At 50.7% G+C, this 15859-nt stretch overlaps 1 protein-coding gene across 1 annotated transcript in view; it reads left to right on the top strand.

Moving 5' to 3' along the window:
• Positions 1-15859, top strand: part of ARID3A (AT-rich interaction domain 3A) — a 161111-nt gene that overhangs the window by 21949 nt on the left and 123303 nt on the right. The window contains exons 2-3 of the mRNA XM_069218352.1: positions 1186-2178; positions 7477-7753. Coding sequence (XP_069074453.1) covers positions 1475-2178; positions 7477-7753 — 981 coding nt within the window. The 5' untranslated portion in view covers positions 1186-1474. The remainder of the gene's footprint in view (positions 1-1185; positions 2179-7476; positions 7754-15859) is intronic.

Here is a 15859-nt window from a genome sequence, read left to right as displayed (position 1 = left end):
TGGTTGGAGATGATCCTTATTGTTGACGGGAGTGACCTGTAGAGACCAGACACATGGGCTGAGAAACACGTGCTGCTGGTGCCAGCCTTTCTGAAGGAAGGGGTGGTCCAGAGCGGATGCAGTCTGGCATGCAGTGGCTTCGTTTGAGAGCAGTAGCCTGGTTTCAGTTGGAAGATGGTGGTTCTCCCACAGCGGAGAGCCTGTTAGAAAATGCAGAGAGCCTGTGGTGAGGTATGTCTGGCCTTCGGCAACCAGTGGAGAGCTTTCAGTGCTGGAGATGTGTAGACTGGATGCTGTATTCTGCAGTCTGTGCAGGAGAAGGAGAGGGGTCCTCCAGGTACAGTCTGGTCGGTGTGACAGGACCAGGGCGATAGAGGCTGCAACCACTGGGAGGGAATCTTGGTTTATCGAAGATGTGTGCCCAGGTTTTCATGGTGTGGAAGGCACTTTTGATCCCTTGATGTAAGAGGTGCAGTGGACGGACTGGAGTTCATGCTCACTCTCAGGTTAGTCACCCCATGGCAGTGGCTTTAGATGTCCCAAGTTTCCAGATCCCAGTCACCACGGGTGAGAATCTGTCCTTTAGTTACGGGTGGCAGACATGGGTCTACTTTTTGGAGACAGTGGTCTAGGGAGCAGGAGTCGAGGTTTGTTGGATTTCCCAGCCCTGCGTTGAGCTTGGGTGTCGCCTGCATGGACTGGTGAGGTTCATTGTAGCAGTGAGTTAAGCTCTGAGGAGGAGACAGTGTTGTGTCTTTTTGCAGAGCAGGAAGACCTGCCTTCCAGGATGCTACGGATCTTGTGGTATGATGTATTGATGCAGAGTTCTTTCTGGGGGCAGGAGTGCTATGACCGTCGGTGGTGACTGTGTGATTATCCCAGATGGTGCCTGAGATAGTCATGTTTCTTCTGGGTCAAAACCTGTTTGTTGGTCGGCTGGGTTCAACTGCTCCCTTGACCTGCTTTTAAGAAGGTGCGTGAGGCTTACCAGGCAAAGTTCTCATGTCCATGGCATCGGGTAGCAGTTTCTGCATCATGATAAAGGGCTGTGCTGCTGCTGCGTGAGGGAGTGGTGGGCCCCAGGCTTTGTAGCAGTCTTGGGTGGGTCATCGGTGCCGTAGGAGATTGTTAAATGTGATGCTGCGGTTCAGCCTTTCATGTCTTCTTGTTTCTCTTTGTCCACAGGTGTGAAGATCTGGATGTGCCCCCTCAGTGGACCTTCTTTGACTACAACTCGACAGCAGTCCAGTGAACTACTGCTGAAGGGCTGAGCGGACGTCTGGGGCACACACCGGCACCTCTGAGAGTACCCGACCCATTGCTGGCCATGTGCAGGACTGTTGCCTGACGAGAGCCGGCCAGGCTGAAAGGACCGCCTTCCGTGTTTGATCGGCGCCGCTGCTGGCCTTGCTAGTTGCACTGGTCCCTTGCTGCTTCCGTTTCCGGAGTTAGTCCTGTTGTGCTACATGTGCACATGAGACACCTGGGCCTTCCTCAGCTTTCTCCTGTGGTGGGATCAAAAGCTGGGAGAATAAGGGAGGAGGAGGCCCAGGCCGCGCGGCAGTGCCAGCCCGCTGGCCGCCCCCGAGCCATGAAACTTCAAGCGGTGATGGAAAACCTGCAGCGACAGCAGCGAGCCCGGCTACAGCAGGAGCTTGAGGCCCGCCAGCAGCAGGAACTGGATGCTCGGCAGCCCCAGCAGGAACTGCAGGCCCGCCAACCGCCACTTCAGGAACTGCAGAGCCGACACCATCAACAGCAGGAGCTACAAAGTAGGCAACCGCCACAGCAGGAAATGCAGGCTAGACAATCGCCACAGCTGGAGCTGCAGGCCCGGCATCAACCACAGCAGGAACTTCAGAGAGAACAACTTGTGCCTCGCACCAGCCCTTCCTCTGCTAACCAGAACTACTCCCAGCCTGGCCACGCTGGGGGATTGAACCTTTCCCTGGGCAGCAGGGGGACCTCTGACGACAGCGAGCCAGAGGCTGCGCGCATCCAGCGTGCACAGGTGGCTGCATTAGCTGCTATGAGGGCTGCTGCTGCAGGACTCAGTCAGCAGTCCAGCCCAGGGGTGTCGGAGGACAGTCTTGGCTCTGAGGAGGATGAGCAGGACAGGGACTCCTACCCTGAGGAAGGCTTGCAGGACGGTGGGTCCGAGGAAGACGAGGAGGAAGAGTAAGTGCGGGGACTGAAACTGGGGCTGAATTGTGGTACTCTTGAAATTGGTGCACAAATCGTTCCCACTGCCCCTCTTACAGAATCAGAAGCTACTTCTCGGCTCACAGACTCTACTCTTGCTGCAGCACAGAAACATCAAAATAGCTCTGCGGGAGTATTTAGTCTATTTGGTGTTATACAGCGTCATCATATTTGAAATATTGACCTACCTTACATCATGAGGATGATATTGACGGCAGAAATATTCTCACAGTGGAGCCTGTCTTTGTAAATGTACTTTCACTTTGATGATATTTCTGGAGCCTTTATCATGATTTTTGATATTCGGGTTGGTCAGTATTTCGGGTGTTGATAACGTGACATCCAACCTTTGATTTGTTTTTGTAGCACACCAAAGCAACTTTGCCGTAGCTACAGAGCATGGGTTGGGCAGACGAGAGAGGTTGAGTGCTGTTCAAATGTGGGTGATGGGAAAGTGCAGGCTGAAAATGCGTGCAGGAACATCAAACTGAGTCAAACGGGCTCCTTTCAGAGTGGTTCACCATAAAAAAGGCAAACTGGACACAAGTTCACAAAGGGTCACATCCTTGAAAATGTCCCATATGTTGCGAACCCCGGAGTGTCTAAATGTCTAAGACATAGGAAGCACCATGGAATTACAAATATTTGGCCCCGTTCACTTGCCTTGGTGCCATGCTTCATCATCGGCCACCCTCGCTTACCTCGAACGGCAGGTGGGACCCTGCATCCGCAGGGAGTGCTTGTGGATGAAGGGCGGCGCATGGGATCCAGAGTGTGTGAATAAAAATCATGGTTGCCTTTTTAGGAGAATTCATTTTATTAGTAGAAACACAGCAAGGTAGTTACAAGCATTAGAGATGCATGGGCGTGGCTATTGCTCCTGCATCTGGTGGATCAACATGTTTCAGCCGGACCCCCGGGTCAGTCTATGGCATTCATCAGGACTTAGATCCTTAATTTCCTGGTCTACAACTCCCAAAAGCCAGTCTTCTATTTGTGCTGGAGAATAGTTAGCTTATTCCGTGGATTTGAGAGGTCCCTAGCATGTGCTTACGAGTGCCTCGTAGAGAAGTACGTGGGCACCCGTTTGCCAAAAGTCTCACCCGGCCACTGCACTGAGTACATCAGCATGACATCCAGGTTGGTGTATGAGACCATGTCTTACAAATTTTTGTAATTAATTGTTCTGTCTATTTCTTAGACACTTGTGGGTAATTCGAGAGATTTGTAAATGCGTCTCTCCTTTGCCTTTTTTTGTGATAAACGTTCTGTTCTAGGATGATGTGAGTGCAAACAGCCCGTACTTTCCTCTTGTTTCCTTGACCCCCCCTTCCTCACTCTGGGGATTACAGATGATAAAAGCCTTTCAAAGTTTGTCAGTCTAGATCAGGGGTCTCTGACCTTTTCTGTAGTGAGAGCTACTTCTGATCGGTGAAAATCGTTCACTTTCAAAGGCTAAACAACTCCTGCATAATTTCCAGACACCTTCACACCCAGCTACCTTGACTTTAAGCATAGTGTCCACAGAGCCAGATACTAGTATTTGAACCAAATACTTTGACTAGGGGCACTGCTGTGACAGGGCTGCCATGTGTGTTGGTGAGTGTGGTCTTTGGAGATGCATGAACGTATGTGCATATCAATGGAATATATATATGTATGGGTAACTGAAAGCCTGTGTTTTGTGTACTTGTGGTACAGGACATATTTTTCGCCAAATGTGGCACCATTATATGTATGTACCACACACACATGCAATCATTTTTAAAGTGCAACAATGTTCAGAATGTGCAACACTTCTCTGCCATTTAAATTTCTCCCATTTTAAGACAATGACTATATTTTTCAGTTATAGATATGGCACAGTGTTCTACTTGCCACACTGGGAGCAAGAGTCCTGCTGTTTGTAATTGCAACACTTTGTAAACAAACATAATTGGGAAAATTAAAATAAAAAGTTAACAATCATAAGGTAACTTTTATTTTAATTTTCTCTGATTTAAAAGCATTGAGAAACATCATTTTGCTCTCCCCTCCAATACTGAGTTGACAAGGACTTTTATTTAAGAGTTGAATACCTTAGTACTTCAGTTTTTCACCTCTGTGCCCTGGGTCATAGATCTGACTGAACACTGCTGATTATCAGGCCCTGCAATCTGCACCCGATGATGGTAATGTAAAATAAACACAACCTTCTCTTAACTTTAAAAGGAAAAAATGAGACCATGTAGTTGTTTTAAAAAAAAAAAAACTCTAGGCCCAAGCTACTCTGAAGGTGAATGGTAACTACTGGTAGTTTGCAATCAACTGTTTGGAGACCCCTGTGCTAGAACAGAAGTGTTCCAGTGGTTTCCCTTTGAACCCAGGAGGAGACCGATGGAGCGCTGTCCGTTCTTGTGTAACGAGGCTGAATTTGGAGTCTTATGCAGAAAGATCATTAGCGGGAGCAGAGTATTCGAACAAAGAAGTAAAGTATTTTTTTGTTAAAACATAAGACGACCTGTATGCCATACAACGCAAAACACCGCTACAACATAATCTATGATGTGTGGCAAAAGGTGTTGCCGGAACATAACTATAGAAGGGCTTCTTGTCCAGAGTTCAGTGAGAGTTAAAAGATCATGCTAAGACCTTGTTTGTGGAGTGTGAGCAAATCCTTCTCAAGCTGTGCTCCTTGAGTGTGTTATCATACCCCAGCTTTGCTCGCTGCATGTAGGGACATTCTACTTAGCTCTCTGCACGTAGGGACATTGTATCCTAACTGTGCTCGCTGTGTGTAGGGATATTGTCCATGAGCTGCACTCACTGTGCATAGGGACGTTCTACTCGACCTGCACTCGCTGTGCATAGGGACATTCTACTCGAGCTGTGTGCATTGCATGTAGAAGCATCACACCCAAGCCATGCTCACTGAATTTTTGAAGATTGTATCCAAGTCGCGTTTGTTAAGTGTGAGATTAATACCCGAGCCACGCTTCCCGAATATGAAGAGATTGTCTCTATGCCAGTCTTGCTGAATGTGAAGTGATCATGCTAAGACCTTACTTACCTAGTGTGACTGCACTCACTGGGGAACAGGGGTGTGGAATTCACCTATTGAGTGTCAGGGACAACGAGATTTCATGTTTATTTTGTCCTCAGGACCCCCACCCCCTGCAGCCCAAACCATTTGGCTGCCAGTTTACCACATTATGGAACAGGTAAGGGTATTGCCTGCAGTTAAGGTATTATATTGGTGTCCCTGTGTTAATGCTGGTGGAGCTTGTATTCATGGTTCATTAATGCAAAGCTTTCATTATTAGGGTGAGCGCTCCAAGGAAATGTTGAGCTTGGATTGCACTGATGAGAGGTCACAGCATACAAATGTGTACACTTGTTTGCAGAGTTTAACAATTTGAGGTTATGTATAATGCTCCCAGAATGCTTTCTGATTAGATGCAAATATCTTCAGATGCTTGAAAGCAAGATTGATAAGCCTTTGCTTTCAAATTAAATGTTCACAATAAGTGCAACTAGGAATTTTTTTTATACTATACTGTGAAATTTTAGGTACCATTTCTTTGGGGTGTCATCTACTAGAATGTGTTGATGCATGCTAGTAGTCTAAAAAAAAAAATATTCATAACGGACAAACGGAGCAACTAGCTTCAACAGGATTATAGGAAACATGAAAATAAACAATCATTGATAAACCCAATAGGTCTGACATTGGTGGTCAGACTTTTGGTTTTGTCAATGCTTATCTTCTTTTGACATGGTTTTAGTGAAACATTATTGTTGTGGGAGCTGCCAGGCCCTCACCATTATAAAAAATGTTGGTAAAAAGCAATAATATATTTTGGTATCAGAAAACCCACATTGCAACAGTGGTCTGTGGCACTCAAAACTGCTTTGTGTGCCGTTATGCTCCTTGTGAAAGAGCAGAATGCTGTCACTCACAGTGAAGACAGTCTCTGGACAGAGAGATCGAGACAAGAATTTTAATACATACACAAGGTCCTGGTTAATCAAGACCTTACTAGGGGCCCAATTATTTATTAAAGTCACAAAAGTGCACCCTTGGCATATGCCCTTGTGTTAGTGCACATTTACAGCTTTCATGAGTTCACAATAATTTACAGAAGTAGGCCAGGAAATTGTACTCTTAGAAAATATTTGTGAACTGCATTTTAGCACAAGCAAATATGCATATGCAGATTTGCTCATGCAAAAATCCTTTGAGCAGTTACGAGTTCACTTTCCCTCTGACCACTTTTTTCCCCAAACCATGGAAGAAATTGTATTTCTGCCCTTGTCAGGAGTACATTTCCAAACTTTTCTCGGTATAGAAAAAGATTAGAGAAGAGCTGGTGAAAACCCCATAAACATGCAAGTTAGCAAGTTTGCTTAGTGCTACTTCCAGCCCTAGTATGAATCTCTGTGGTAAGGTGGCAAAATGTGGGAATTGCTAGAATTTAAACCCTGCTATGGTATGAGCCGCAGCATAATCAGAGTGACTATTATCAGAGCTCTTTTATATAATGATATTGCTGCCATAATGTATCACAGAACTATGTGGCACCAGAGGGGACAAGTGGATTATTTACAGGACAAGTAGGTTTATGAAGAAACCTGTCCCATGGACAAGTAGATTTTATTAAATTCCACACCCTTGTCTCAGTATGAGATCATTCCCACAGTACACTCGCAGAGTGCATCAAGATGGTGATAATACCAAGCTCTGAGTTTGTGGTAGGGATGATGCCCAAGATGTGCTCACTAGAAGTGTGGAGATGAGGCAAAGGCCTTTTTGCAGAGCTGAAGAATGTGATAATGCCCAGGCCATGTTCAGCATGTGTGGGCCTAATCATGCTTTCATTATGCCTTCTAAGTGGGAGCTTCTCATGCTTGAGCCTTATTTTGTACTTTTTTGAGTGCACGGCAATCCTAATGCCCAGGCCTTGCTTGCAGAGTGTGTTGCGGTGCTAAAGTACAGATTGTGTACTCTGGGCATGGTGTAATGTCCACACTGCTTTCGGAAACTGGTCACGGCCTTGTCACGGCCACCTCAGAGTGTGAGGATGTGAATAATACCTACCCATGGTCCCAAAGATTGAGTATATCATGCTCCGGTTGATGTCCAGCGAGGGGTTACCTTTTTATGCAGTTCAGGCGAGGGCCAGACTGCAATGAGGAGACCACAGGGTTAGATAAAGTAACGTCTGTGGACTGTTGATTGTTCTGTATTGGCTGTTCTTGGCCCGCTTGCTTGACTTTTTTTTTTTTTTTTACCAGGAAGCGCAAGTGGGATGAGGATGACTTTGAGGAGGACATGGAGGAAGACTACGATGATGATCTGGATGAAGGACTTGTTGTGGATACTGGGAAGTCTGGCAAGGGACAAGTTCTTGACCTGAAGCAGCAGACGCCGCAGCTTTACAGGGGTGATGCACCAAGGCCGTCCGGCGGGCTTGAGCGCCTCTCATCTGGGCTCCCTCCTCTGGGACACTCGCAGCTCCCTCCTCAAGCTCAGGACCATGGGGACTGGACCTACGAGGAGCAGTTTAAACAGGTATGTACCCTGTCTAGGCAGGGGGGCAGGGCTGCTGTGTGTGCTGATGTTAGCTGTACCAGAGTCAAGTGTGACCTAGCATTGACCAGGGATTCTTCTCACCCAATCATCTCGTCACCAGAATCATGTTTCCTATTGGCGACAACGGTGGTGAGTGTGTAGGAGACCTGGTTATGTGGAAGAGGAGTGATTTCGAATGGGCCCGTTAGCATGAAATTATATTTGGAGAATTTCAACATTGAGAGATGTTGAGAGATGTAATCGTTTGACTGGAAGAGTGGGATACAGAGTGTTGGGGGAGTGTTGTAGTGAGGCTGTAGATGTAGGAGAGAGGGTGGTGTACAGTAAGATATGTCATTGTTGATGGTTGTGTGGCTCATGAGTTGTAGCTTGTGTGTGTGTGTGTGTGTGTGTGTGTAAGAGTCCAAATATGGAATTGTAAGTTAAGGAAGGTGCCTGTTGAGGTTCTGTGTAAGGTGGGGCATGTTGGGATCTCCTTCTGCCCTGCAAGTGCCAGAATGGCAGTGACCGATCTACTGGTCTAGTATTGAGAGTGAGGATGCCTTCCTTCTTGTCTATCTTTTCTTTGATGTGGTTAATTATCGCCATGGTTGGTATGCTATGCTGATGTCCAGGCGGGCTTACAGACGAGGTGGACCTCTGTCCAAGTGTAGGCAGCCTGTGGGGGTGTTTGTCAGAGGGGGGCTGTGATTGTGTTCTGGGGTACACTTTACTGGTGCAACCCCCACTCTGCTTGAGGTTTGTGATTTACAAGCCGTGGCTTGGCATGGTTGTCTCCCCCTCTAGACGTTGGCCGTATAGCTGTTGGAAGTCTTGCACACCTGCGGGTTCTTTTATTTTACTGTCTCTGGTATAATGTGTTAAAACACGTAGACTACAGTTCTACCTTCTACGGAGAGAGACGTCGGCTTTGTGGAGGGGGTGTGTTTTCAGGAGCGGCGCTGATGTGGTGGTTGACGCCACTGCCATATCCCCACCTTTCCACTGTCTCCTCCTTGCAGTCACTGTGTTTTTTTCAGTTTTATTAAACTGGACTCTTGTGATTACTGAGATTCTGCTACCTTGTTGGATGTTACCGCTCTGCGTCATCCTGGGTATAGCAGCGTTAACGTGACTTCCTGTTCTTATGGCACAATTTAAAAATAGGTCGGTCCATCCACGACCAGGGTCACTGAGTTGTTTATTTTTTTTTTAAAATAACTCCACCATCTTGGCAGAGGTCCTGACAGGCAAATTTAGAAATGCCTGTTGGGCCAAATGACATTTGTAGAATTTACAGGAACCACGGTCAAGGTTCCCATAAATGCGCTGTAACTTTATCATATGGCTCCGTCAAACATGACAGAGCTGTAACAGCAAAGTTACAATTTTTTGTTTTTATTGTCCAAAACAAAACCTAAAGTCCAGATTTTGTTTTTGAAACTAAAAAAAATACCCACCCTCTCACCACAGGAGTCCTCTCTCCTGGCAGGGTAGGGCATTTTGATGTTTTTACTGCCCCTTATCGCCAGGGTTTTCCTTGCGATGATGGGCTGTAAAAAAACAGCTATATATCTGCCCACCCTCTTCGGATAGGCGGTCATAGCCAATTCATCAGCAGCCCTTACTCTGTCGGGCCTTCGGAGAAGTTTGGCCACGACTCAGATGGATTAGTCTCTGCCGTCGCCGGCCTGTGGTCCAGCCATTTATAAATTTGGTAGATGCTTTTTTTTATGTAAATATTTTATAGAGCTGTTTGCTTTTGGATTTAGAGATAAATTGCTCATTCTGAAGAATTAGAGCAGATATTTTTAGGGTCGAGCCTGTGATACCATGCGCTGTTGCATGCATCTCGCTTGCTAGATACCGTTGTTAACAATAAGGGCTTGGAGCCCGCCCGTTGTTTGCCATTTGTTGGCTTGCCTTCGTCTTCGTTTGTCACTGAAGGCCTGGCATCATCTCCGTTCCTCTCTGTGGAGCAGGGACCAAGCACTACTGATTCAACTTCATCAGCCCCAGTCTTCTGCTCCCTACATGTTTGAGGTACTATTTTGTCAATTTTAATTTTAGCACCCTGCAACAGAAGGTGTGTGACTGGCAAACATGTGCCCAGCAGAAGAAACAAAATTGCAAAAATATATTTTCTGTAGTGAGATTTCTTTTTATTTTGCCAAGTCTTGTTTTCTCACTTTGCACTCCTATTTTCTTTTGTTTTTGCTCCAGGGCTCTGTTCTGAAAAGATTATTATTTTGTTGAAACATTGCAAAGCAACATTGTTTCTTTATTATGTGTAATTTCCAAAACGGTGTTCACACATTGTCCAATGCACCCCAATCCACCCCACTCAATCCAATCCACCCCAGACCAATCCAATCCACCACACGCCAACCCACCCGCTCCATCCAAAACCATCTGCCCCAGTAGACTCCACTCCAATCCACCCCACCTGAAAGCATTCCACTCCACCCCACCCTAATCCAATAGCCCTGCTCCACCCCATGTCAATCCACCTCACTCCAATCTAATCTACCCCCCAGTCCACCCCGCTCCTGCCCACTCGCCCTACTCCACTCTAATTCACCCCACTCCAAACATCCTACGGTAACCCACCCCACCACAGACCTGTCACTCCGGTCCACCCCCACCAATCCAGTGTACCCCAATCAATGCACCTCACTTCAATCTACACCACTCTAATCCAGTCCACCCCAATCTACTGCAATTCAGTCCAGTCCACTACCTCACTCCACTCCCAGCCACTGAACTCCACTCCCTGCCACTGAGCTCCACTCGACACTACTCCGGTCTACGACGCTCTACTCCAGCAAACCCAGTGTACCACACTTGGATACAACATGGCAAAAGCACATGGCCGAAGCCAGTAGCGTTTATGTAGGCCAGACCTATTGGCTTTGCCAATGCTTGTCCAGATTTGTTGGATACCCTTTGAAACGCACCATTGTCCATCCGTATATTGAATTCCTTCTGTTGTGTCAGTTGTTTTCTTTTCTGCACGTCAGTGACCTCGACCCCTTGCTTGTGAGACCTGCCCGAGTCCCGCAGGTTCACAGGGGCCATTCACTGATATTCACGCCCTCCTGTCTCTGCTGGGGTCTCCCCCCTCGGGCCCGGACCCCTCTAGTCATCAGGTAGCACCCCAGAGCTGGTGGCCCTCCCCGTACCCGGGGTCTGACCTTCCTTACAGCGCTTGCATGTCTTAGAGGCAAGACGCGGCGCTACACGAAGCGCCGCGAGTAACCCGTGCAGCGCACAGCGCTTTCCCCTCCTGCTGGCTGGGTGAAGGCAGGGTCTCCGGCCTTGGACAGCAGAGCTATCCCTCGCAGGATTTCCCTTCTCCCGGCCTTTCCTGTTTCCTGCAGAGGAGGTTTATTGATGTCACGTGAGTGCTGGGAAGCCTTCAGTGCGGTACATTTTATATAGGGGGGCGGCGCTGCCCCCCTCCCCCACCAGCGCCTCGACTCATCAGTGGAATGTCTTCTAATGTGTTCATGCCCCCAGGGGAGGCTCCACATCGGAGGACTGCAAATGTGGGGGTGGGGTGTAAGGAGCAATGTCTGATTGTGCAGCCTGGTGACCCGTGCACTCTGCCTGGAGCTGTCACTGGGAGCCCTCACTGAGCTCTGATCTGCTGTCACTCAGTGCAGCAGGCTGGACTCGCACGGGGCCCTTGTGCACTCGCTGTGCACCCCCGGTGCTCTCTAAGGAGTGCCGTGCACCAGGCTGGGCTCGCACGGTACCCTGGCGCACCCTTGGTGCACTCCAAGGAGTGCTGTACACCAGGCCGGGCTCCCACAGTGCCCTTGTGCACCCCCGGTGCTCTCTAAGGAGTGCCGTGCAGCAGGCTGGACTCGCACGGGGCCCTTGTGCACCCTAGGTGCTCTCTAAGGAGTGCCGTGCACCAGGCTGGGCTCGCACGGGGCCCAGGTGCACCCTCGGTGCTCTCAGGCTGGACTCGCACGGGGCCCTTGTGCACTCACTGTGCACCCCCAGTGCTCTCTAAGGAGTGCCGTGCACCAGACCGGGCTCCCACAGTGCCCTTGTGCACCCTCGGTGCTCTCTAAGGAGTGCCGTGCACCAGGCTGGGCTCGCACAGTACCCTTGTGCACCCTCGGTGCTCTCAGGCTGGGCTCGCACGGGGCCCAGGTGCACCCTCGGTGCTCTCAGGCTGGACTCGCACGGGGCCCTTGTGCACTCACTGTGCACCCCCGGTGCTCTCTAAGGAGTGCCGTGCACCAGTCCGGGCTCCCACAGTGCCCTTGTGCACCCTCGGTGCTCTCTAAGGAGTGCCGTGCACCAGGCTGGGCTCGCACGGTACCCTTGTGCACCCTCGGTGCTCTCAGGCTGGGCTCGCACGGGGCCCAGGTGCACCCTCTGTGCTCTCAGGCCGGGCTCGCACCGTGTCCTTGTGCACCTTCGGTGTGCACCCTTGGTGCTCTCTAAGGAGTGGTGTACACCAGGCCGGGCTCCCACAGTGCCCATGTGCACCCCCGGTGCTCTCTAAGGAGTGCCGTGCACCAGGCTGGGCTTGCACGGTACCCTGGCGCACCCTTGGTGCACTCCAAGGAGTGCTGTACACCAGGCCGGGCTCCCACAGTGCCCTTGTGCACCCCCGGTGCTCTCTAAGGAGTGCCGTGCAGCAGGCTGGACTCGCACGGGGCCCTTGTGCACCCTAGGTGCTCTCAGGCTGGACTCGCACGGGGCCCTTGTGCACTCACTGTGCACCCCCAGTGCTCTCTAAGGAGTGCCGTGCACCAGACCGGGCTCCCACAGTGCCCTTGTGCACCCTCGGTGCTCTCTAAGGAGTGCCGTGCACCAGGCTGGGCTCGCACGGTACCCTTGTGCACCCTCGGTGCTCTCAGGCTGGGCTCGCACGGGGCCCAGGTGCACCCTCGGTGCTCTCAGGCCGGGCTCGCACGGTGTCCTTGTGCACCTTCGGTGTGCACCCTTGGTGCTCTCTAAGGAGTGGTGTACACCAGGCCGGGCTCGCACAGTGCCCTTGTGCACCCTTGGTGCTCTCTAAGGGATGCTGTACACCAGACCAGGTTGGCACAGTGCCCTTGTGCACTCAGTGTGCACCCTTGGTGCTCTCTGACTGCTGTACACCACACTAGGCTCGACTGGTGCCCTTATGCATCCTTGGTGCTCTGTAAGGAGTGCTGGGAAGCTGGGCTTCCACAGTGCCCTTGTGCACCCTCTGTGTTTCTAAGGAGCGCTGTACACCAGGCTGGGCTTGCACGGATCCCTTGTGCACTCATTCTGTATCCTCAGTGCGCTCCAAGGAATGCTGTACACCAGACTGGTGTCCCTTGTGCACCCCATGTGGCACTGAGCGTGCTCACTGCCCTCTAAGTGCCCTGTACACAGGGGTAGGCTCACACAGTGCACTTGTGTGGCACTGTACTCCGCAGCGAGAGTGTGCACAGTACACTAGGATAGGCTTGCACGTGTACTTGTGCACTCCGTCCGGCACTGTGCCCTACACTGTATATATTCGGTGCTTTCTAGCACTGTGCACCAGAGTAGGTTTGTGTAGACTCTGTGGCTCTGTGCACCACAGTGTGCATGGTAGGTGCTCTCCAAGAAGCAGGGTAGGCTTGCATGGTGCACTTCCACACTTCAAGTGGTACTGTACCCCACAGCGAGCATGCTGGTCTCTGGCACTGTACACCAGGGTAAACCTACGCTGTCTGCTTGTGTGCTTGTACACTCCCTGTTACACTGTGCACCACAGTATGCGAGCTGGGTACTCTCTACCTGGCACCGTGCACCAGGGTAGGACTGCACGGAGAGCTTGTATGCTCCCTGTTATACTGTGCACCACAGTGTGCACGCTTGGTGTTCTCTAACTTGGACCATACACCAGGGTAGGACTGCACGGAGAGCTTTACGCCCCCTGTTATACTGTGCACCACAGTGTGCATGCTTGGTGTTCTCTAACTTGGGCCGTACAGCAGGGTAGGACTGCGCAGAGAGCTTTTCACTCCCTGTCATACTGTGCACCACAGTGTGCAAGCTGGGTGCTCTCTAAGTAGCACCGTACAGCAGGGTAGGACTGCACGGAGAGCTTTACGCCCCCTGTGATACTGTGCACCACAGTGTGCATGCTGGGTGCTCTCGGACTAGCATCGTACACCAGGGTAGGACTACACGGAGAGCTTTACGCCCCCTGTGATACTGTGCACCACAGTGTGCACACTTGGTGGTCTCTAACTAGCATCGTACACCAGGGTAGGACTGTGGGGAGAGCTTTACGCCCCCTGTGATACTGTGCACCACAGTGTGCACGCTGGGTGCTCTCTAAGAAACGCTCTACCCTGAGTAGCGCTGCGTGGTGCACGTATAAGCTTTTTGTGGCACTGTACCCCTTGCAGCACTTGTGCATTGCCCGTCACACCATGCATCAGTGTGCATGCTCGGCGTCCTTGAAGGAGCATTGGACCCCAGATGGACCATGCTCTTACAAATGTATCTTCTTAAAACTACGCCACACTGGCCTCCCCAAAGCTTTTGTACACTTGGTGCCCACTGTATGCTAGTGGTCATGCTCGAAGCTCGATGCTCTCAGTAGCACTGTTCACCAAGTTCAGAGCACTCGTAGACACTGTGACCCGCAGTGTGCATTACTGATGCCACCGCTAGCGTCCTCTATGCTGACCTGCCTAGAGCTCTTGTACACTCAGTGCGCACTGTACGCTGGAGTGGGCCTGCTCGGTGCCTTCTGCGTAGCACTCTTCCCAGGGTGGGCTCACAGTGTGCTCGTACACACTGTGCACCAGTGTCCGTTCTTTGCGCCCTTCATGTAGCGCTGTACTCCTTACTGACCTGCTTAGAGCTCTTGTACACTGTGTGCACTGTACACTAGAATGGGCCTGCTTCGTGCCTTCTGCGTAGCACTATTCACCAGGGTGGGTTCACACTGTACACACTCTGTGCACCAGTGTCCATTCTCGGTGCCTCTATGCAGTGCTGCACTCTATACTAACCTGCTTGGAGTTCTTGTATCTCAGTATGCTAAAGTGGCCTGCTCCGTGCCTTCTGCTTAGCACTGTTCACCAGGGTGGGTTCACACTGTACACACTGTGCACCAGTGTCCATTCTCGGTGCCCTCTATGCAGTGCTGTACTCCACACTGACCTGCTTGTACACTCAGTCAGCACTGTACGCTAGATTGGGCCTGCTCGGTGCCTTCTGCATAGCACTGTTTACAGGGGCTCACACGGTGCGCTCGTACACACTCTGTGCACCACAGAGTCCATTCTCGGTGCCTGCAAAGTAGTACTGTGCACCACTGACTTGCCTAGAGCTCTTGTAGAAGTGGTCATTGTACTTTAGAGTGGGCCTGCTCTGTACCGTCTGCGTAGCACTGTTCACCAGGTGGACTCACAAGGAGCGCTCATACACACTCTGTGCACCAGAGTGTCCATTATTGGTGCCCTCGTTGTAGCACTGTACTCCACACTGACCTGCTTAGAGCTCTTGTACACTCGGTGCGCACTGTGCACTATAGTTGGCCTGCTCAGTGCATTCTGCGTAGCGCCATTCACCAAGGTGGGCTCGCACAGTGCACTCGTATGCACTCTGTGCACCACAGTGTCTATTCTCTGTGACCTCTACTTACCACTGTAGTACTCCACATCACCTGCCTTCCTTCAGCCCTTGTACACTTAGTGAGACACCGTATGCTAGAGTGGCCCTAAGCGGTGCCTTCTGTGTAGCACTATTCACCAGGGTGGGCTCACACGGTGCGCTTCTACACACTGTGCACCACAGGGTCCATTCTGTCTGACCTCTACGTAGCACTGTACTCCACACCAACCAGCCTAGAGCTCTTGTACACTCAGTGCGCACTGTACGCTGGAGTGGGCCAGCTCAGTGCCTTGTGCGTAGCACTGTTCACCAAGGTGGGCTCACACGGTGCGCTTGTACACGCTCTGTGCACCACAGGGTGAACTCCCTGTCCTCTGCGTAGCACTGTACTCCACACCAACCACCCTAGAGTTCTTGTACACTCAGTGCTCACTGTACGCCACAGTGGGCCTGCTCGGTGCCTTGTGCGTAGCACTGTTCACCAGGGTGGGCTCACAC

This window comes from Pleurodeles waltl, chromosome 12 (genome assembly GCF_031143425.1).
Source record: "Pleurodeles waltl isolate 20211129_DDA chromosome 12, aPleWal1.hap1.20221129, whole genome shotgun sequence".
NCBI lineage: Eukaryota > Metazoa > Chordata > Amphibia > Caudata > Salamandridae > Pleurodeles > Pleurodeles waltl.
This window is presented reverse-complemented; position numbering and strand designations above follow the sequence as displayed.